Below are 23493 nucleotides of genomic sequence, written 5' to 3'. Positions count from 1 at the left end.
AGACAGGTTCCACTTTGTGAGTGAGTGCTCTGCTATAGCCCTAAAGCAGCCTATGCTCACAATGCATTTGGACTCACCAAGAAACAACACTAGAAATAACTGAAATTTTTTTTTTTTTTTTTTTTTTTTTTTTTTTTTTTTTTTTTTTTGGGACTGAGTCTCACTCTGTCACCTAGGCTGGAGTGGCACGATCTCAGCTCACTGCAACCTCTTCATCTCAGGTTTAAGTGATTCTCCTGCCTCAGCCTCCCAAGTAGCTGAGATTACAGGTGCCTGCCACCACATCCTGCTAATTTTTGTATTTTCAGTAGAGAAGGGGTTTCACCATGTTGGCCAGGCTGGTCTCGAACTCCTGACCTCAAGTGATCCATCCAAAGTGCTGGGGTTACAGGCGTGGGCCACCACACCCAGCCAATAATTGAAAATTGCACTGTGAATTGAACCTCTGATTGGTGCCCAAACCACAGTCTGGGCTAGCTAGCCTGTACCCTCCTACTATCTCCAGAGTACAAGGTGGATATAATTTCCTCATATTACAATATATTCATGTCATTCCCCTTGCCTTGAAGTAAACAGGAAAGCAATTCATTTTTTCTCTCTAGAATCCATCACGTAAATGCAGAGGGCTTTTGGCTTCCACACAAGTTAGACCTCTTTGATAGTTCTCACAGAGTCTACTCATAGAGTAGGGTTTCCCTCGTTTTATGTCCTCAGGGGAGTCCATGACCTTGGCAAAGATTCAGGCAGACTGCTGGTTCCCTCCCAGCTTTGGAATAGGGGCACTTGAAGCAAGAAGGGAAAGGATAACAGGTACTATGTGAGAGAGAAAAGTCTGCCTCGTGGGCCAACCTAGATGATGCCTGTGAGTAAAGGTGTTATCTCTTTACCAAATAAGAAATGGGCATGCATGCTGACGAACTATACCAGCACCCTTGTTTACTTCTCACGAGGCATTATTATTTCATTTTATAGATTAAGGAGCTGAGAATTATTGAGGCTGAGTAACTTGACAACTGATAACCATCTAGTAAGGGGCAGAGCTAGGATGTGAACCCAGATCTCCCTTCAAACCATTCTCCACTGCTCTTCCTTAACTACCTCTTAAGAAATAATGGGAGCCCCGGCCCCAGATGCTGCAGCCGCCGAGATGTTGATGCTTAAGAAGAACCGGATTGCCATTTACGAACTCCTTTTTAAGGAGGGAGTCATGGTGGCCAAGAAGAATGTCCACATGCCTAAGCACCTGGAGCTGGCAGACAAGAATGTGCCCAACCTTCATGTCATGAAGGCCATGCAGTCTCTCAAGTCCCGAGGCTACATGAAGGAACAGTTTCCTGGAGACATTTTTACTGGTACCTTACCAATGAGGGTATCCAGTATCTCCGTGATTATCTTCATCTGCCCCTGCAGACTGTGCCTGCCACCCTACGCCGTAGCCGTCCAGAGACTGGCAGGCCTCGGCCTAAAGGTCTGGAGGGTTAGCGACCTGTGAGACTCACAAGAGGGGAAGCTGACAGAGATACCTACAGATGGAGTGCTGTGCTACCTGGTACCGACAAGAAAGCCGAGGCTGGGGCTGGGTCAGCAACCGAATTTCAGTTTAGAGATGGATTTGGTCGTGGACGTGGTCAGCCACCTCAGTAAAATTGAAGAGGATTATTTTGCATTGAATAAACTTACAGCCAAAAAACCTTTAAAAAAAAAAAAAAGAAATAATGGCCACCCTTTCCCTGGCATTTCTGGCATGGAGGTTATTGGTATCTGTTGTATTCTGATAGCCATCCCCATCAGGGTATAATCTGCAAAAGTAAGGCAAGACTTGCCTATGAGTAGGGAGCTAGGTTGTCTCTAAGGGTAAGATTTCCCGTTGTCATTTGACCAGGAGAGAGGCCAGGGAGTTCAAGCTGGGGGAGGGGAAAGGGATCATCTTTTCTTGATCTGAACTTCAGAATACCTAGAAGTCTAGCACTCCTCTTGGCTAGTGGTATAGAAGCTGGCCTACCCCAGGTGGAAGAGGACTAAAACCTCAGAACTTTCAGGGTCTTAAGTTGATGGGATAAAACTTGAATGCCCCCCGAGATCAAGATGTTACTTTATGAAACAGATTATCTGGATTCAGGACACTCCATTTTCCTCCCCTCTCTCTGGCTACAATTTATTGGTCTCCTTCTAAAGCTCCTTTTCTGAGGAATGTTCCTTCCCTAAATGAGGGCCCTTTCAGAACTCCATATGGTTATTCTTCTCATTCCCTCTGAATAATTCCATCTACTTCACTAGCACCAATAACACACAAATTTATATTCAAGGCTCAGATCTTTCTGCACACTTATAAAGTGACACATCAGTCTATTGAACACCATCAATCAGCTGTCTTAGAAGCATCTCAAACTCAGTCTGTCCAAAATAAACACATTCCCCCTTAACTGTGTATTCCCGCCTCCTGTTTCCCCCATCTCAGTAAATAAGTACCACCATCAAACCAGGTGCTCACGCTGGAAAATGGTGTCTTCCTTGATTCCTCCATCACCCTCACCCCTCATGGCTCACTAATCACTAAATTCTTTAATATCTTTTTAAGCTACTTCCCTCTCTTTCCATTGCCACCATCCTAATTTTAGCCATCTGTCAACTGAATTTCTGCAATTGTTTATTAACTGATCTCCTTGCTTTCAGTCTTGTCTCCCCCAAAACAATTTTCCATCTTTTAGCCAGTCGTTTTTCTTTTTTCTTTTTCTTTTTTTCTTGAGATAGGGTCTCACTGTCGCTTAGACTGGAGTGCAGTGGTACCATCATGGTCACTACAGCCTCAACCTCCAGGGCCCAGATGATTCTCCCACTTCAGCCTCTCAAATAGCTGGGACTACAGGTGTGCACCACCATGCCTGGCTAATTTTTGTACTTTTTGGTAGAGATAGGGTTTTGCCATGTTGCCCAGGCTGGTCTTAAACTCTTGAGCTCAGGCCATCTGCCTGCCTCAGTCTCCCAAAGCGCTGGGATTACAGGCGTGAGCCACTGTGCCTGGCCCAGCCATTTTTCTAAGATGTGGTTGTTTGTTTTTTTTTTTTTGAGACAGATTCTAGCTTTGTTGCCCAGGCTGGAGTACAACAGCGTGATCTCGGCTCACTGCAACCTCCGCCTCCCGGGTTCAAGCGATTCTCCTGCCTCAGGCCTTCCAAGTAGCTGGGACTGCAGGCGGGTACCACCACGCCCAGCTAATTTTTATATTTTCACTAGAGATGGGTTTTGCCATTTTGGCCAGGCTGGTCTTGAACTCCTGACCTCAGGTATTTCTTCGCCTTGGCCTCCCAAAGTGCTGGGATTACAGGCGTGAGCCACTGCACCCGGGCCTAAGATACAATTCTAATCACAGGTAACTTCTCTGCTTTGATGACTCCCCTATGCCATCTAAATAAAGTTCTCATTCCTCACCATGATATACAAGAGCTTTTATAATCTGGCCCTGGTTTAAATCTACTTCGTCTGGGACCATATACTCAGCCCAATGAACCACCTGTAGTCCCCACATTATGGCCCATGCGCTTGCAGGTCTGGGCTTTGCCCATGTTTCTTCTCCCTAGAATGCACTCTCTTCCTCCCCAGTCAAATGGCCCTTGCCAATTCCTATTTTACCTTGCCAATTCCTATTTTTCCTCAGGTCGTAGCTTAGATATCACCTCTCTTGGGAAGCCTTCTCTGTCTCCTCTGTCCACTGGACTTCAGGAAATCCAGGTCCCATATCTGGATCAGGCCACTTTGGTGAATACAACTTTCCTCAGCCCTGGTGCCCAGTCCAGTGTGGCAGTGGCAGCAATTCCTGGTAAGCAAGCCCCAAGCAGAGCAGCAATCTCAGGGAAAAAGAGTTCGGTTCAACAGCACTGCTAACAAAAAGCTCTCTTTTTGACTATAGCCTGGAAGGGTCTGGTTTCTTTTCAGTAAGAAGGGCAGCATGGATACCCCTGCCTGTACCTCCAAATGCCAAAGCTGTCTGCATTACCTCCTTCCCACCACTCAGTGGAAAAGCTGCGGCTCTCTCTTCCAACCCTGATCTCTGATCTTGATCCCAGTCCCACCTTCCTTTCTCTGTCTATTCATTTTTTCTGCCATAACAAATTCACTTAAGATTTTCCCACCTTTAAATCAAAACTAACAAAAATCCCCAAAACCTTGCCTTACTCCCAGATCCACCAAAGGTTACTATGTCTTTCTTTCCTTCATTCACTGGTAAACCTACTGATGAGAGTAATCTATTTTGGGCCAGGCACGGTGGCTCACGCCTGTAATCCCAGCACTTTGGGAGGCCGAAGCGGGCGGATCACCTAAGGTCAGGAGTTTGAGACCAACCTGGCCAACATGGTGAAACCCCGTCTGTACTAAAATTACAAAAATTAGCCAGCCGTGGTGCCACGTGCCTGTAATTCCAGCTACTCAAGAAGCTGAGGCAAAAGAATCGCTTGAACCCGGGATGGGAAGGTTGCAGTGAGCTGAGATTGCACCACTGCACTCTAGCCTGGAGCAACAGAGCGAGACTCCATTTCAAAAAAAAAAAAAAAAGACAAAACAAACAAAAAAAACAAGAGTACTCTATTTTGGGGGTTTTGTTTGTTTTTTGAGGCAGGGTCTCCCTCTGTTGCCCAGGCAGAATTATGGCTCACTGCAGCCTCAACTTTCTGGGCTCAAGTGATCCTCCCACCTCAGCCTCCCAAGTATCTGGAACCACAGACATGCACTACCATGCTCAGCTAATTCTGTCCATCTTCAGGAGAAACAGGGTCTTGCTATGTTGCCCAGGCTGGTCTCAAACTCCTGGGATCAAGTGACCCTCAACCTCGGCCTTTCAAAGTGTTGAGATTATAGGAGTGAGCCACCACACCCGGCTAAGTACTCTATTTTTGCTAGTTTTTCATCTTTATCTTAGATTCTCACCTGTAACTACTGTCATCTGATGTATACCCTACAGCCTTCCTGAAGCTGCTTCTCACCTAGTCCCTAGAGATCCCTAACTTGTTAAATCCACAGGCCTCTTTGCAGTATGTGCCCTCCTCAGAACTCTCCAGCCTGTGACACTACTGACCCCTCCCTGCCCAATCCTCTTTCTTGGAGAACCTTCTTTTGCCCCTGAGGCCTATCTGTATCAGGGTTTTTCCTCTGATCTTTCTAATCATTCTTTCTCTCTCTCTCTCTCTTTTTTTTTTTTTTTCCTTTTTTTTTGATACAGAGTCTCACTCTGCTGCCCAGGCTGGAGTGCAGTGGCACAATCTCAGCTAACTGCAACCTCTGCCACCTGGGTTCAAGCAATTCTCCTGCCTCAGCCTCCCGAGTACCTGGGATTATAGGCGCCCACCATCGCACCTGGCTAATTTTTACATTTTTAGTAGAGACGGGGTTTTACCATCTTAGCCAGGCTGGTCTCGAACCCCTGACTTCATGACCCCCCACCTAGGCCTCCCAAAGTGCTGGGATTACAGGCGTGAGACACCACCCCCGGCCCATTCTTTCTCTGTCTTTGGCCAATTCCTCTTTCTTTGCCTGTCTCCTATTCTTGAGAGCAGTATGAAGATATCGATCAAAGGCTTAAAATGTGTACAATAATTAAGACATATATCAAGCCAATTGTAATGTACAAACCTTATTTTAAAGACTGATTGAAACAAACTTAAAAAATATCAGACAACAGGGGACATTTGAATACCGACTGAATATAATTGAATATATGATATTAAGGAATTACCATTTGTATTTTTAGGTATATAAATAGTAATTCAGTTGTATTCTCCTCCTCCCCCTCTCTGTCCCCCTCCTCCTTCTCTTTCCCCTTCTTCTTCTTATTTTATATATTGGGACTCCCAACCTACATCGGTTGTGTTTTCTAAGGTAGTGCTTATTTTTTGAGATACATACTGAAATATTTACAGATGATATGATGCCTGAGATTTACTTCAAAATAATTGAGGAGTGGGGTAGACAGAGGTATAGATATGAAATTGACTTTAATTTGGTACTTGTTGATGCTGTGTTATAGGTTGGTTGGGGTTCATTACAACATCTTCCCTACCTTTATATATTTGAAATCTTCTAATATAAAAAGTTGTAAGTGGCCAGGCATGGTGGCTCACACTTGTAATCCTAGTACTTTGGGAGGCTGAGACAGGAAGATTGCTTGAGCTCAGGAGTTCCAGACCAGCCTGGGCAACATGGCGAAACCCCATCTCTACAAAAAAAAATACAAAAAAATTAACTGGACCTGGTGGCATGCCCCTGTAGTTTCAGCTATTTGCTGGGGGGCAGCAGGTGGGCGTGGTGGGGGCTGAAATGGGAGGATCGCTTGACCAGGAGGTCAAGGCTGCACTGAGCCAAGATCATGCCACGGCACTCCAGCCTACGTGACAAAGTGAGACCCTTTCTCTAAAATTCTAAAATAAAATAAAAAGGTTTAAATGTTTACACACACACACACACACACACACACACACACACACACATTTTGGAGATTCGGTCTTACTCTGTCACCCAGGTTGGAGCACAGTGGTGCAATCATGACTCACCACAGCCTCAATCCTCCCACCTCAGCATCCCAGGTAGCTGGGACTACAGGCGCATACCACCAGGCCTAGCTAATTAAAAAAAAAAAAAAAAAATTTGTCGTAACAGAGGTCTCACTATGTTGCCCAGGCTGGTCTCAAACTACTGGGCTCAAGCAGTCCTCCCACTTCAGCCTCCCAAAGTGCTAAGACTGCAGATGTGAGCCACCACAGCCAGCCTATTTATACTTATTTTTTTAAGTTTTTAAAATAATGCTGCAAGAAAAATAAAATTGACAACAAAATCAAACCTGCAGGGCAGGGTACCGTGGCTCATGCCTACAATCCCAGCACTTTGGAAGCATGAGGCAGGCAGATCGCTTGAGCTCAGGAGTCTGAGACCTGCCTGGGCAACATGGTAAAACCCTGTCTCTACAAAAACACAAAAATTAGCCAGACACGGTGGCATCTGCCTGTAGTCCCAGCTACTTGGAAGGTTAACGGAGAATTGCTTGAGCCTGGGAGGCGGAGGCTGCAGTGAGCCTGGGCAATGGGAGTGAACCCCTGCCTCAAAAAAAAAAAAACCAAAAAACGAACCTGAACCTACAAAGACTTCAGATTTTGGAATTATCAGTCACAAAATGTAAAGTAAATGTAACCAGTATGTTGAAAACACAAAATAAAAATAACATGGTAACTCTTAACATTGGTGCACTGGTGGTCTTTGGGTATACAACTGTGGTAGAATCTTCACTTTCTGCTTTGTACATTTATATACTTGTTTTTCAGTAGATATGTACAATTTTTTAATGAGGAAAAAGATATGAAATGATGGAAATGCGAATGTTAAGAGAGTGTGTGTGTGTAGAGAGACAGAGAGAGAGGGGAACATCAGAAGAAGATTTGGAAAGCTATATATGTATACCATAAGATGTTAACAGTTACTTACTGGGTGGGACTGTGCTTTGTTTTTGCTTATTAGTATTTTGCAATTTTTTTTTAAGAGACAGGGTCTTGCTATGTTGTTCAGACTGCAGTACAGCGGCTGATGCTATTCCCAGGTGTGATCATGGCACAATATAACCTCAAATTCCTAGTCTCAAGCAATCCTGTCCCCTCAACCTCCCGACTTACTGGGACTACAGGCACTCACTGATGTTTTTAACCCTTTTCCTATTTAGAAAAAAAAAAGTGTAGCTCACTGCCAGCATTCATTTAATTTTACATAAACACCCTCTTTGAGGCTGAAGCAAATCTGACTGATTTTCCATGTGAAAATAAAATATAAAACTATCCTTAGAGTTATTTCTCAACAGAACATCAGAATCATCTCAATCATCAGAATCGTCTATTTCAGAACAATCATATTCATCAACTGAATCTTTGGCTAACAACTGTTCGAGAACGATGTTAACATCATGTGTAGGAATGCTATGTTTTCTAGGATTTGAAATCTTCAGCAATAGACAATTACTATATTTCGTAAGTGGTAATACCACTAAAAACTGAATGCTATAAACAGAATGTCTTTTGTTTCCAAAGTCAATAAACTAGAACGATGAGAAAATAATAAGGAAAGTGAGATATTTCATGGCAAAGTTATCTTGGGGTAAACGCTGTAGCTGCAAGCGCCACTGGAGAGTATTCTCTAGGCAAACAAGAAAATGGTTAAATAGTATGATTTAAAAAAATATATTTCATAATATTTTTAAGAAGGTATTTCCTAGGGTTCTGGCCTCAATCATTCCACTTCCCACTCTAATTTTGCACTTGCCTTTCTCTTAAGGGCCAAACTCCTGCCTACTGGATTCTTAACCTGGGGTCCTATTGGCAAGCACCTTGAATAGTATGCATTTTAAAAAATAAGCTTGTTACCCTTTACCCACTCCATACACTTACTGGCTCTCCCCACCCCTGCTTATCTCTCCATTCGCCTGCCAGAGCTCATCTGGGTCCTAGTCACCTCCGTCTTGGATTGCTGCATAATTGTCTTGTCTGCCTAGTTCCAATCTTGCCCTGCTGGGTGTGAGAGCAGTCACTGAACACACCTGCTACCTTTGCAGCTTCCATCCCTACCACCGTCTACTTTCAACCACCTCTGCCTCAGTCCTGCCCCTTCACTACCAACTGGAGTAACGTACGTCCCCAGTAGCACTGTCCGTGACAGAAAAAGCATGTTCCAGTTAAAGAGTCCTCTCTGACTTGAAACCTATCTGTTAAAATTTGTGATGAAGCCAGGTGCGGTGGCTCACGCCTGTAATCCCAGCACTTTGGGAGGCCAAGGCGGGCAGATCACCTGAGGTCAGGAGTTCAAGACCAGCCTGACCAACATGGAGAAACCCTATCTCTACTAAAAATACAAAATTAGCTGGGTGTGGTGGTGCATGCCAGTAATCCCAGCTACTCGGGTGGCTGAGACAAGAGAATCGCTTGAACCCGGCAGGCGGAAGTTGCCGTGAGCCAGGACTGTGCCACTGCCAACTTGGGCAACAAGAGAGGGACTCCATCTCAAAAAAAAAAAAAAAAAAATTATGATGGAATATGCTCAGACTTTAACAGGGAACCAATACCTATATTTCCAATGAATCCAAATACCAACTCTGACCTAAAATACACAACGGTCTGCCTTCCTCTACCTGAGCAGGTAGATGCCCAAGGTAATCCTGATACTATAAGGCTCACCACATTAAGTTACTTAAACACAAAGTAGCTCTACCAAAAACGGGCTGGCTCAACCCCATCTGTTCTTCATAATATTCCTTTTCCACATCCCTTAATGGCCCCCCAGTTTGTGTACTCCACATAGTCTGGAGTTTGGAGTTTTTTTTTTTTTTTTTTTTTTTTTTGAGTTATAACTTACATGTAGTAAAGTGCATAAATCTTAAAGTGTGCAGCTTGATGAATTTTTTACTATGTATATACCCACAAAGCTATCACCCAGATCAACATACAGACCATTTCTACCACCTCAGAAGGTTTCCTTATACTGTCTCCCACTGCTACCAGTTGATAACCCCCTAAAGGTGACCACTATTTTTTATTTACTCTTATCATTAAAGTTATTTTTTGCCTACTTATTAAAACTTTTATACAAATGTAATCATGCAGTATTTACATTTTTGGGTCTGGCCTCTTTTGCTCATGTTTTTATATTTTGTCATATAAACTACATTTTAAATCATATCATCAAGTAGCTATTCTCCAAAATTAGTGGAAATCAAATCAAGCCACAGTTTAACAATTTGGTAACAAACAAAAAGAAACTTTAGTTTATGAATATGAATATTTTACAGATATGAAAGATGATATGAAACTGATAGCCGCGAACTTATTAGTAGGCTCAAATATGAAATAGCACCATTTGGGGTGGGTCGTCAGATTAGCACTGAAAATTAGTTTGAAAAATACTGTCCGCCAGGTGCAGTGGCTCACACCTGTAGTCCCAGCACTTTGGGAGGCTTAGGAGGGTGGATCACTTGGGCCCAGGAGTTCGAGACCAGCCTGGGCAACATAGTGAAAACCTGTCTCTACTAAAAATACAAAAAATAAGCCGGGCATGGTCGTGTGGGGACTAGGCTGAGATGGGAGAATCACCTAAGCCTGGGAAGTCGAGGCTATAGTGAGCCAAGATCATGCCACTGTCCACCAGCCTGGACAACAGGAGTGAGACTCTATCTCAAAAAAAAAAAAAAAAATTGGCATTTAATATTTATATACACATTCTCTTGTGTTTTAACATGTATTTTGACTCCTGTAACTATCTTGTCTGTCTAATCCAAAGCTATCTCACTGTCTATCTCACACTTACTGAGGGTGATGTTTCAGGAGCCACTGGACAGAATCTTCTGCGGCAAACCTGAGAAAGAAAACTGAAATTACTGGTTTGAAGTGATGGGTTACTCAGAAATACTCAAATATATATTCTATAAAATGTAAACTTTTGATTTTGACTGTAATAAAATGTTAAGCCTTTGAATTATTGTTTAATTACATGTCATTATATTTATAATGTAACTATAAACATCTAGTGTAAATATATATGTCTGCTTAGCTAACTCCTTTCCTGACCTCCAGCCCCATTTGTCCAACAGCCCAAGACATATTAATGTGAACAAGTCATAGCAACCTGAAACACACGGCCAGTTTTGTCATGCTATTTATTTATTTATTTTTGAGATGGAGTCTCTCTCTGTTGCCCAGGCTGGAGTGCAGTAGCTCGATCTTGGCTCACTGTAACCTCCGCTTCCCAGGTTCCAGCAATTCTCCTGTCTCAGCCTCCCAAGTAGCTGGGATTACAGGCTCCCGCCATCACGCCCGGCTAATTTTTGTATTTTTAGTAGAGGTGGGGTTTCACCATGTTGGCCAGGCTAGTCTCAAACTCCTGACCTCAAGTGATCTGCCCACCTCAGTCTCCCAAAGTGCTGGGATTACAGGCGTGAGCCACCAAACCGGCCGCCAGTTTTGTCACTTTAATGCTGTATATGGGTGAAGGGCAATCCCAGCCACCTGATCACCCAAGTCAGACACAACTAGGAGCCAATCTAAACACCTGCTTTTCCCTCTCTCTTCACATCCAATCCCCACATCCTATCTAAACATCCTGTCAATCCTATCTCTTAAGTATTTCTTAGTCCTTTGCCTTTCTATTTTTACCAACATGGAGTTAATTCTAACTCTCGCTATTGCTTACTTATATAATTATCTGTAATCCTACAACTGGCCTTCTAATTGATCACCTGCATCTATTCTTCCTCTGTTTGAATCTAGCAGATTCTTTGAACATGCTCAATAAATATTTATTGAGTACCTACTTAAGAAGTTCTGTAGATGGCTCCAGAGACCTGAAGATGCATAAGACAGTTTCTGCCACTGAGGAGCTTACTGTCTAGTTGAGGGAGACAGTGAGTACACGAAAAGGGCTTTGGCATTAGACAAATGTTGGTTCAAACTATCAGTTCTGCTACTTACTGGCTGTATGACTTTGGTTCAGTTGCTTAATCTCCCTGAGCCTTGTTTCTTCATCTATAAAATGAGGACATTAATGTTCACTTTCCACAGTTGTTTTAAGAATTGGAAAAATATGCAAATATCTGGCACATAATCAGTGCACAACAGAGTGTCTAGTATTATTAGTTTAGCTATACGCTTGTTAAGAGTCAGTGTCTTCTTAATAGAGATTAGAATCAGTTTCTCCTAATTTAGTAATTTTATCTTGTGAGATTCACCATCTATTGCAGCAGGTATAATATGGTCCCATTAATGTAAAACTGTATTTCTCTAACTCAGAAAGGCAATTTTATAAAGTAATTAAAAACATGGACTCTGTAAATCAAACAGACCTACATTTAAATAATCTTAGTCACCTCTGAGCTGTGTGATTGGGCTAAGTCACTTAATTTTCCTCAAATCGCTGAACCCTTTGAAACCTCAGTTTCTTCATCTGTAAACTGGTTAACATGCAGCTGTTTCAAAGAGTTGGTAAACTGGTTAGCACAGTGTCTGGTCCATATGAAGCAGCTGATAAGTGTTCAGAGAAAGGCTGTTCACTGAAATGATTGTCTCCAGATGGTGAGGTTTCAGTGGGTATTTATCCTTTATACTCTTCTGTGTTGCTTTTTTCGCCCCAGGCACATGTAATTTTTATAAAAACTCTAATAAAGTGTTGTTAAAATTTACCTTCTGAATTCAAGAGTTCTGGTTTCATCTTTCCAGTACCACATCCCTAATCGCAATCCCAACTGCTGTAAAACGAAATGATTGCAGCAAAAATAATTAAAAGCTCAATTTACCATCCACATGCGACAACAAACCTTTAACAATAATTCCTACTTACTAACACACTTTTTAAGTAATAAAAAGGAAACAAAAAACAAGGGTTCTTACTAGTTCCTCTTTACACTTCCAATAAGAGTGTAGAATCCTAAAGTGTTAAACTTGAAGCTAGGATTTTATCCCTTTCATTTTAGGTGTGGTTTCAGTAAAAAGGCAGGAAGGAGGGAGAGGGAGAAAGGAAGGGAGGAAAGTAGACAAGGAGGAAAGAAGAGGAGGAGGAAGGGAAGGGCGAAAGGAAGGAAGGAAATTGAGACTACATATAGCTCATCATAGCAATTTACCAATTAATTGGAATTCAGACAATAAACTGATGCCCAGGGCAACCTCAGCTGTCTAGTTCTGGAGCCTTCCGGGCTCCAACACTGAGCCCGCCCTTCACAGGCAGTGGCAAAAAGTAAGTACACCCTTTTCACCTGCGGAAGCTAGCATCCCACCATCCTTTCTACCCAGAGCGGGGCTGCTTCCCCCGCAGTGGGTATCCTTATTTTGCAGACAACCAATTTGAGGTGGTGAGGTGGGATTTCGTAAACACCTAACTACCTGCGCAGGGAGCCAGAATTCAATTCTGACCATCTGTCAAATACACCCGAGGTTTTTTTTTTCCAGGCAAATACGGCCAGGTGTCTCTGAGAACCGCCAGCCCGGGACGAAGGCGACTACCCGCCTCTGGAGGAGGGCGAGGGGCGCGGCGCCGAGAGCCGGTTGGGGGCAGCAGGGCCCGCCTTGCTCCCAGCCCAGGTATGGGGGCGACCAAGGCTGCACTTACATCCATTAAGTAAGGCGTCTGCCCACCTAACCGCTTCCTCCTCGCATAAAACTCGGGCACCCGGTACATGGCCTCGCCCTGGCCGCCACACGACGTCGCCGAGGATACCGCCCGCAGGCGCCTACACCCGGCCGCCCGGGGCGCGGAGCGGGGCGGGGCGTCGCTTCCGTCCTCGGCCGCGCGGGCTGCGGCCGCACGCAGGCTTCTCCCGAGATTTCCAAAGCCCAGCTTGGTGCCCTGTTTCCCAGTCTTAAAAGCCGTGGCGACTTATTGGCCTATCCATTGAAAAGCCGCCCAGGGTATAATGCTTCATGGCATTCCAACCGTAAACTTCATGAAGTTATTCACTTTACTGTTTTAATTGGAGTAACTACATTCAGGCCTAAGGGAAGAAAAATCCATTTCTTCCAAACTTTCATGATTACCACTATTATTAAGTTCAAATCCAGGATGGACCTAGGTTGATAAGGAGAGCAGGGTTGAGGTGGGGAAGCAGGGTAGCCTCGTGGAAGAGAACCTGGGTACGGAAATAAGAACAGTTGTGCTGCTTAACGAGCTGTGGAACCTAGGACAAGACTACTCTGATCCTGCTTCTGAAAACACCAAATCAGGGGTTATGTGGAATTTTTTTTTTTTTTTTTTTTTTTTTGAGACGGAGTCTCGCTCTGTCGCCAGGCTGGAGTGCGGTGGCGCAATCTCCACTCACTGCAAGCTCCGCCTCCCGGGTTCACGCCATTCTCCTGCCTCAGCCTCCCGTGTGGCTGGGACTACAGACGCCCGCCACCGCGCCCGGCTAATTTTTTTTTTTTTTTTTTTTTTTTTTTTTTGTATTTTTAGTAGAGACGGGGTTTCACCGTGTTAGTCAGGATGGTCTCGATCTCCTGACCTCGTGATCCGCCCATCTCGGCCTCCCAAAGTGCTGGGATTACAGGCGTGAGCCACCGCGCCCGGCCGGTTATGTGGATTTTTAAGGAGTGGTGTGTGCAAAGCACCAGTCTTAAGTACTCAAAATTAGTGTTGCTCAAAAACAAAGAACCTTGCTTAGTGTCAATGGGTATTCAATTGATGTTTTTACATTTACACTTTTCAAATCATATGTCTTGTAATTCCTTCTTGCAACTGAGTTGATAATGCTGATTCTGGTTGATTTTTTTTTTCCTTCCAGCTCTGAGTGAGCAATACTAGATGATGCAACATGATTGGGAATGCCCAGTATATTCTTTTGTATCACCACAGCGTAATTGGCATGAGAGGCTCATAAGTAGTGGGTATATATTCCCATAAACTTTTAAATTATGTCAGTAGGCATCCCACTGCTGCTTCTATTCCCACCCTCCCAGTCTCACTGCTTGGTAATACACAATTTCTGGCTACAGCAATTAAATAGTAATCATCTAGACTCATGTTCTGCTCACTTGAGTCCATTCTGGCAGCTGGTCATTTGGTCCAGATATATGGAAACCCACCTATATACTGGCTGCAGACAAGGCTTTCTTACTACATGATGACATGCTTGAAAAGGAGAATATCCCATATGCCGAGAGCTTTTCACCAAGTAGCGAACATAACTTGGGGTGGACAGGACAGGGAAATAATGAGGTAAAGCTCCAGAAAAGATGAAGAAAGACCAAGGAATCTGGATGGCATCCAATCACTACACAATCATTATCAGGAAGAACAAACTAGTGGTCAGTAAACCTCTTCGGTTCATCCCAATAATATGTGGAGAAGTGCTGATAGAAAACTTAAGATCTATATATCTTATCACAGAATAAACTTAGGATGTCTAATGTACAAAACTTAGGTAAAAATAAAAGTTGAGAGTCCAAAACAATATCTACTTAAAAATTAAAGGAGAATTTATTTCACATATGATAGAGGGACATAATATTTAAAGGAAAGTTTCAGTAACTGAAGGGACAATCTTATACTTCTCTATCACTTTACCCCAAACAAAAGCAGGAAGAAAAGATTGTTTTTACATCTCTAAATCATTACAGTACTTATTTTAAAAAGTGACCCACCCATTTCCTAAGGTACATTTTTCACCAATTAGGTTTCTTTTTAAATGACATTAGAAACTCACAACTAAAACTGGAAATACGATTTTCCCTTTAAATAAAAAAAACACAATTGATGATATTTAAAGTAGGGATGAAAGTACTTTCTAAATATTTGATAACTCCAAGTGTCCTGTGAGGGAATTTTCTTTTGCCTAATTAAGAGAACCTTAAGGTCATATAACTATCTAAGAGCATATAATATATAACTAAATTGCTGGTCCCAGATTTTAGGTCCAAGACATTAACTGAATATAATGCATGCTAATTCTATAAAAAAGATAATGGACAGAATTATTATTATTATTATTTTTGAGACAGTCTTGTTCTGTCGCCCAGGTTGAAGAGAGCTGGCACGATCTCAGCTCACTGCAAGCTCTGCTTCCCGGGTTCACGCCATTCTCCTGCCTCAGTCTCCTGAGTAGCTGGGACTACAGGCACCTCCACCATGCCCAGCTAATTTTTTGTATATTTTAGTAGAGACGGGGTTTCATCATGTTAGCCAGGATGGTCTCGATCTCCTGACCTCGTGATTCGCCTGCCTTGGCCTCTCAAAGTGCTGGAATTACAGACGTGAGCCATCAAGCCCAGCCAATGGACAGGGTTTTATAATTCTACTTTAAAAAATTAACTTTCCACAGAAGAAAACAGCAATGCAAAATTTTGAATCAGCAACTCCTTTAAAAAAAATTTTTTTTTTTTTTCTGACACTATACATCTGGAGATGGCAGCTCCTGTTTTTTTGTTTGTTCGTTCATTTTGTTTTGAGACAGGGTCTCACTCTATCGCCCAGGCTGGAGTACAGTAGTCTGATCTCCGCTCACTGCAACCTCCGCCTCCCAGGCTCAAGCGATTCTCCCGCCTCAGCCTCTCAAGTAGCTGGGACTACAGGGACACACCACCATGCCTGGTTGATTTTTGTATTTTTAGTAGAGACAAGGTTTCACCATGTTGGCCAGCCTGGTCTCGAACTCCTGACTTCAAGTGATCTGCCCACTTTGGCCTCCCAAAGTGCTGGGATTATAGGCGTGAGCCACCACGCCAGGTGAGCAGCTCCATTTTTGAGTGTTTATTTACTAAACTTTCAATTAACAGACAACCTAATCTACACTGAAAGACAGGGGAAGAAAGGGCCTATGACATCTTGGTATGTTCTAAGGGAAAGACATTTCAACATTAAGTATCACTCTATTAAATTTCAGAAATGCATATACCCTAAAATATTTCCATTTCAAAAGCTATATCAAGCTATATCAAGGCTGGGTGCGGTGGCTCAGGCCTGTAATCCCAGCACTTTGGGAGGCTGAGGTGGGCAGATGACCTGAGGTCAGGAGTTCGAGACCAGCCTGGCCAACATGGTGAAACCCTGTCTCTACTAAAAATACAAAAATTAGCCAGGCATGGTGGCGGGTGCCTGTAATCCCAGCAACTCCAGAGGCTAAGTTTGAACTGCTTCGAATTGCTTGAACCCAGGAGGTGGAGGTCGCAGTAAGCCGAGATTGTTCCACTGCACTCCAGTCTGGGTGACAGAAAAAGATTCTGACTCAAAAAAAAAAAAAAAAAAAAGGCTATATCGAGAATAAACACTGGGGCCAGGCATGGTGAGTCAGGCCTGTAATCCCAGTACTTTGGGAAGCCAAGGCAAGCAGATCACTTCAGGTCAGGGGCTCCAGACCAGCCTGGTCAACATGGTGAAACCCTGTCTCTACTACATAGTCCCAGCTATTCGGGAGGCTGAGGTGGGAGAATCACTTGAACCCAGGAGGCAGAGGTTGCAGTGAGTCATCGCACCATTGCACTCCAGCCTAGGCAACAGAGCAAGACTCTGTCTCAAAAAAAAAAGAATAAATACTGGGCTTTTGCCAGGTGCAGTGGCTCATGCCTGTAATCCCAGCACTTGGGGAGGCCAAGGCAGGCAGATCACCTGAGGTTGGGAGTTCAAGACCAGCCTGACAAACATGGAGAAACTCCATCTCTACTAAAGATACAAAATTAGCCGGGCATGGTGGTGCATGCCTGTAATCCCAGCTACTCGGTAGGCTGAGGCAGGAGAATTGCTTGAACCCAGGAGGCGAAGGTTGCAGTGAGCCGAGATCGAGTCATTGCACTCTAGCCTGGGCAACAAGAGCAAAACTCCGTCTCAAAGAAAAAAAAAAGAATTTTAGATAAGTGCCTGTCAGAGAAATGTACTTCTTCCGTCCCTTAACACACACTCTCACTCGCTCTCTCTCTCTATATATATATTGGATTTGCTTTAGTCATGACCTCTAGTCCCCAACATAACCCACTACTTAGTTCAAATGATACTAGTTATTCCTTAAACTGTAATTTAGCCCCATCCTAACATCAAGTACTTTTCCACTGTTATTTGACTATGGCTGATCTAACATCTGCAAAGGAGTTCCCAGGAGTTATCAGGTTACCAGTTTCAACTGACCCCTGGAAAGTGAATGGCTACTTAGGTGGCTTTATCTTAGTAATATGCAAATCTAGGTAAATTTGAAAAGAGAGAATTAAGTAAGAAACACTCTCAAGAATGCTAGGAATTTTACAAATTACTTTTCAAAATAGAAAATGAAGTATCTGCCCAGATTGATGTTAGTATTATAGCAAGTTACCGGAGGCCAGGCCGCAGGATCAGAAACTACCAATGGTCATTTTCTGATACTTTAGAAACTAATCTCTTAAGTGAGGTCTAAAATGAGTCATACCAAACTACATTTACAGAAGGACTCCATTATATTTTGAAGTTAGAGCAAGGAATGAACACTTTCAACAAATAAAGGACTAATAAAAGGGTAACAGAATGGGTACTTGGTAAAACTCACAGTAAACGTCACTCTAAAGCTACAATTAACCTGATTTTGTAGTACCATAGTAGTTTGTCACATATTTATGCCTATAGTCCATGAAACACCATTAAATGCTTATTGCTGAAAAATTTCCACCAATGTGACACCAGCACTGATAAATTGGAGTTACCTTTAGCTTTTCACAGTATAAAAAGCAGTTTCCTTTAAAAAAAAAAAAAAAAAAGGTTTTTAAGTTTATTTTGAAGCAATTTCACTGTTGGCTATTTATATTCCTCCCCTCTACCCAAATGAAGCTTGCTAAAAAGGAAAAAAAACAAAAACAAAAAAAACCTTATCTGTACTTAAGAGTCAACTCTTGTATGAAAGGGTCATTACCAAAGGCCAGTATTCTTAGGCTAACTTCTTACCTAGTTTTAAAATTATTACTCATTCCATTATTCATAAAATTAATCTCTCTGAATGACATAGATGGGTCCATTACTAAATTGAAGATAAAGCTTTCATAACTTGTCTTATGAGCAACATGAAGCAAACCTATATCATTTGGAAAGATATCAAAATATCTATGTGCAGTAAAAACATTAGGTTAACTATGCATTTTCCTATTGGTTTTACTGAATTTCTCCCAAGTTCTCCTTAAAGAAAGTAAGAAAAGAGTAGTCATGTCATTTCACTAAAAAATAAAAATGAATTCCTTTCTCTGAAGGATGTGAATTTTAAAGATTAAGTCCAGGATAGTGGATCACCAAAGGGTTGCAATATTCCTATCTATAACAATCTCAAATTGGATATGGAGGAAAATGGACAAGTTGTATATTAACAAAATACAAGACTATCTAGTACAGTTTGCCTTTTAAAAAAGAAATCTATTGTAGTGATTTAAGGCAAACATTGCAAAAGCATTACAATCCCCAAACCAGAAAAAAAAAATAATAATAATCTGTGTTTCCCTACCTAAGTAATTCTAACTGCAGGAAACATGTTATTAGAATTTGCCATAAGCTTAGAAGTTGAGCTGTTTTACTAGAAAATTAAACAAGTTTGACTAAATTTATACTCACTATTAAATCACTTGAAAGCTTGCCTGCTGTCTCTTGTTTCAGGCTCCTGTATGTCACAAAATTAACTTGTTTCCATACTTTCTTTGGCAATTATAAGACAACTTCTGCCCAGTTTTTGTTAAAGGCTCATTTTACACTTAACCCCAGAATATAGCTCATATTTTCCTGGAATATTCAGGTGAATTTTCATTTGGACACTTAAGTTGTAGGAGTTTGGGTACACTAGGAAGACCCCCAGTCAGGTTTCTGTATTTAAGGGTGGGTGAAGTTTACCCAGATTCTTCTCCCCTTAAGTTGTTGGAATTCAAGGCAGCACCCTCATCTGGGAATTAAACAAGATTGGTCAGATAAATTTCACATACTAATATCTTAAAAGACTAATATGGGTAAAATATAAAGGAAGGAAAATTGAAAACTCCAAGACAGTAACTTTGAGATCAATTTCAGCTTTACTTTACATTTGCATTTATGCATTTGTTTGCAAAAAGTATACCTGTCCTTAACAGTACTGCAGTGTTCAGTTTAGTTTTAAAGTAGTACATAAAAATAAACAATTTAAGCTCCTATATATTTTATTGTTTCCAAGCTTCTATAGAACAGGTGTGCAAACTTCAGGTTTCTCATCTCAAACGAATCTCCATGCATAAACTAATAAAAAATGCTCAAGTCAGCAAACATGCAAAATGCATTAAAGAGAAACCTCAAATAATGTTTTTAAAAAACAAACTTTGGAACTAACCTTTTATAATTAAACTAAGTTGTTGCACCTCTCCTTTCATTTGCATATACCAAAGACTTCCAACAATAGATCTCCTACTTGGCACAAGGACATTTCAAAGAAACAAACAAAAAAAAAAAAAAAAAAAAAAAAAGAGAGAGAGAGAGAAAGGCAAAGAGGTTTACGCTGACTTGAGTTCAAGCTTAGTCCACTTCTTCGATGGTCGGTCCCCCGGAGGCTCCTGAACCGCCGCCGCCGCTGCCGCCGCCAGGACCACCTTGGTAAAGTTTGCTGATGATGGGGTTGCAAACTCTTTCGAGCTCTTTCTGCTTGTGTTCATACTCATCTTTCTCTGCCATCTGGTTTCGGTCGAGCCAGTTGATCACCTCCTGACACTTGTCGAGGATCTTGTTTTTGTCCTGCTCGCTAATCTTGCCCCTCAGTTTCTCGTCTTCCACCGTCTGCTTGATGTTGTAGGTATAGGACTCCAGGGCGTTTTTGGCCGCCACTCGGTCACGATTCGCCTCATCTTCCGACTTGTACCGCTCCGCCTCCTGCACCATTCGGTCAATGTCGTCCTTGCTCAGACGACCTTTGTCGTTGGTGATGGTGATTTTGTTTTCCTTACCGGTGCTCTTGTCGGCGGCGGTAACGTTAAGGATGCCATTGGCGTCAATGTCGAAGGTGACCTCGATCTGGGGAACCCCGCGAGGCGCAGGGGGAATCCCGGTCAGGTCGAACTTGCCCAGCAGGTTATTGTCCTTGGTCATGGCCCGTTCGCCCTCGTATACCTGCACCAGCACGCTGCTCTGATTGTCCGAGTAGGTAGTGAAGGTCTGCGTCTGCTTGGTGGGGATCGTCGTGTTCCTCTTGATGAGTGGGGTCATGACACCGCCAGCTGTCTCGATGCCCAGCGACAACGGGGTCACGTCAAGTAGCAGCAGGTCCTGCACATTCTCCGATTTGTCGCCGATGAGGATGGCCGCCTGCACCGCGGCGCCATAGGCCACCGCCTCGTCGGGGTTGATGCTCTTGTTCAGCTCCTTGCCGTTGAAGAAATCCTGCAGCAGCTTCTGGATCTTGGGGATACGAGTGGAGCCGCCCACCAGCACGATCTCCTGGATCTGGCCCTTGTCCAGCTTGGCGTCGCGCAGCGCCTTCTCCACCGGCTCCAGGGTCCCGCGAAAGAGGTCGGCATTGAGCTCCTCGAAGCGGGCGCGGGTGATGGACGTATAGAAGTCCACGCCCTCGTACAGGGAGTCGATCTCGATGCTCGCCTGCGTGGACGAGCTCAGGGTGCGCTTGGCGCGCTCGCAGGCGGTGCGCAGCCGCCTCACGGCGCGCTTGTTAGGCCCAATGTCCTTCTTGTGCTTGCGCTTGAACTCCTCTGCCAGGTGGCTCACCATGCGGTTGTCGAAGTCCTCACCGCCCAGGTGAGTGTCGCCGGCCGTGGACTTCACCTCGAAGATGCCGTCCTCGATGGTCAGGATGGACACGTCGAAGGTGCCACCGCCCAGGTCAAAGATGAGCACGTTCTTCTCGCCGCCCGCGCAGCCCTTCTTGTCCAGGCCGTAGGCGATGGCCGCCGCCGTGGGCTCGTTGATGATGCGCAGCACATTGAGCCCCGTGATGGTGCCAGCGTCCTTGGTGGCCTGGCGCTGCGAGTCGTTGAAATAGGCGGGGACCGTTATGACGGCGCTGTGCACCTTGCCCCCCAGGTAGGCTTCTGCGATCTCCTTCATCTTCGTGAGGACCATGGAGGATATCTCCTCCGGGAAGAAGGTCTTGGTCTCCCCCTTGTACTCCACTTGCACTTTGGGCTTGCCTCCCTCACTCACCACCCGGAATGGCCAGTGTTTCATGTCCGACTGCACTGTGGCATCCTCGAACTTCCGTCCAATAAGCCTCTTGGCGTCGAAGATGGTGTTGGTGGGGTTCATGGCCACCTGGTTCTTGGCGGCGTCGCCGATGAGGCGCTCGGTGTCCGTGAAGGCCACGTAGCTAGGGGTGGTGCGGTTGCCCTGGTCGTTGGCGATGATCTCCACCTTGCCATGTTGGAAGACCCCCACGCATGAGTAGGTGGTGCCCAGGTCGATGCCGATAGCCGGGCCACGGGCAGACATCCTGAATGAAAGGCGAGCGACGTTAGGATGGGGAAACCAGGGAGATGAACTCCGCGGAGTCAACTAACGGTCACCTCCCACCACACACCACGGGCACTACCAGCAACTCTCAGCACCCCGCGCCCAGTTCCCGGTTCTTATAGCCGCCTCCGGGAGCTCCCAGACCCAATCCGCTCCCGGGACCGCCCTCACAAACTCTTCCAGCTCCACCACAGGCTTGCCTGGGTCAGAGTGACTGGCCCGTGGCCCAACAGATTTCAAGTTGGACGAGGGGCGGGACTCCGGCCCCCGTCAGGAGAGAGAGGGGCGGCCGTTATGTAAATAAGGTTCCTCCCTGACTCTCGGCCGCCTGGCCGCGGCGCCTCGCCCGCCTCCTGCTGCTGGCGGGCGTTGGGCGCGCGCTCCCAGAGCCAGGTGTACGCGCTTTTTCGCGGTGTTTGCCCTAGCCGATGGGCATCGGATTGGCAGGGCACGCGACCAATGAGCAGCGCGGACTGAGGCGTGGCACGGGGAGGAGGCGTGGAGGGGGAGCCGGGTGAGGAAAGCCCCCGGGAGGGTTAGCTCAATTCCTGAGGTTTTAAATGCAGTTCAGTGCTAGGGTGCCGACTCGCTGAGCACGCAGGGGCGGAGGAACTCATTCTAAGTTGGTTGCACCGAAGAAATACGGCTCAAGCAGCTTGTTTTCCCCCACGCCGTCCAAGGGGAGGGAATAGGGAGTTGGCGTGGCTGGGGTGGGGGGTGAGGGCGGATATCTTGGACGGGGATAAAAGACAAAGTTTGAACCAGCCGTCGGCCCCCTGGGATTTTACGGTGCGTGCTTCGCTGAGTCTCAGTGGTTGTAAGCACTCGATTAAAACTGCCTGGCTGGGGCCGGGCGCGGTGGCTCACGGCTGTAATGCCAGCCTTTGGGAGGCCGAGGCGGGCGGATCACAAGGTTAAGAGATCGAGACCATCCTGGCTAACAAGGTGAAACCCGTCTCTACTGAAAATACAAAAATTAGCTGGGTGTGGTGGCACGTGCCTGTAGTCTCAGCTACTCGGGAGACTGAGGCAGGAGAATCGCTTGAACCCGGGAGGCAGAGGTTGCAGTGAGCCGAGATCGCGCCACTACACTCCAGCCTGGGTGACTGAGCAAGACTCCGTCTCAAAAACAACAACAACAAAACAAACAAAAAAACCCCACTGCCTGGCGGGCGGAGAGAACCTGAGCCCAGGGCGAGGCCGACCGTTTTCCCCGCGCCGCCTGAGGGCGGCTGGAGGGACGGCAGACGGGTGTGGCGGCGACTCGTCCTCCGAGGAGCCTACATTTAAACCCTTCCTGCCTCACTCTTTCTTTTTCCTGTTTGTCCTGCCGCTTTAAACTCTGGTTTCGCCTTCCTGTTCATTCCATTGCTTATTTTAGGTCGCAAGTGCTTTATCCACTGCTTTGAGTTCTTGACTGGAAAACCTGTAATATAATCAGTCAAAACCCACACGTTGAAACACCATAAAGTCAGCCAGTCTCGGTCACCCTGGCACACACGCGGTTGTGATCGTGACCTAGTCATGTTTCCGACTCCGCTCAATGGAATGGAATGATTTTCTTTGGCTGTGCTGAGGTTA

General features: G+C 44.8%; 2 protein-coding genes and 1 pseudogene across 5 annotated transcripts in view; 1 reads left to right on the top strand and 2 right to left on the bottom strand.

Moving 5' to 3' along the window:
* The window catches only part of PPP1R36 (protein phosphatase 1 regulatory subunit 36), a 44513-nt gene extending 30754 nt beyond the window's left edge, over window positions 1–13759 (bottom strand). For 3 of the 4 annotated variants that reach the window (XM_007986968.3, XM_007986970.3, XM_073011074.1), the window contains exons 1-3: window positions 13117–13759; window positions 12195–12259; window positions 10327–10374 (exon numbers count right to left, since the gene is read on the bottom strand). In XM_007986968.3, coding sequence (XP_007985159.1) covers window positions 10327–10374; window positions 12195–12259; window positions 13117–13185 — 182 coding nt within the window. In that variant the 5' untranslated portion in view covers window positions 13186–13759. The remainder of the gene's footprint in view (window positions 1–10326; window positions 10375–12194; window positions 12260–13116) is intronic. The other variant, XM_073011073.1, reaches the window with a different exon arrangement.
* LOC140710039 (small ribosomal subunit protein eS10-like) lies at window positions 637–2808 on the top strand (annotated as a pseudogene).
* A 5721-nt stretch (window positions 13760–19480) lies between the features above and the next one.
* Window positions 19481–22037, bottom strand: HSPA2 (heat shock protein family A (Hsp70) member 2). The gene has a single exon (XM_007986966.3). It carries the CDS (start codon window positions 21889–21891, stop codon window positions 19972–19974), a length of 1920 nt encoding a protein of 639 aa, XP_007985157.1. The 5' UTR covers window positions 21892–22037; the 3' UTR covers window positions 19481–19971.
* Between the last annotated feature and the right edge of the window lie 1456 nt (window positions 22038–23493).

Source organism: Chlorocebus sabaeus, chromosome 24, assembly GCF_047675955.1.
Source record: "Chlorocebus sabaeus isolate Y175 chromosome 24, mChlSab1.0.hap1, whole genome shotgun sequence".
Lineage (NCBI taxonomy): Eukaryota > Metazoa > Chordata > Mammalia > Primates > Cercopithecidae > Chlorocebus > Chlorocebus sabaeus.
This window is presented reverse-complemented; position numbering and strand designations above follow the sequence as displayed.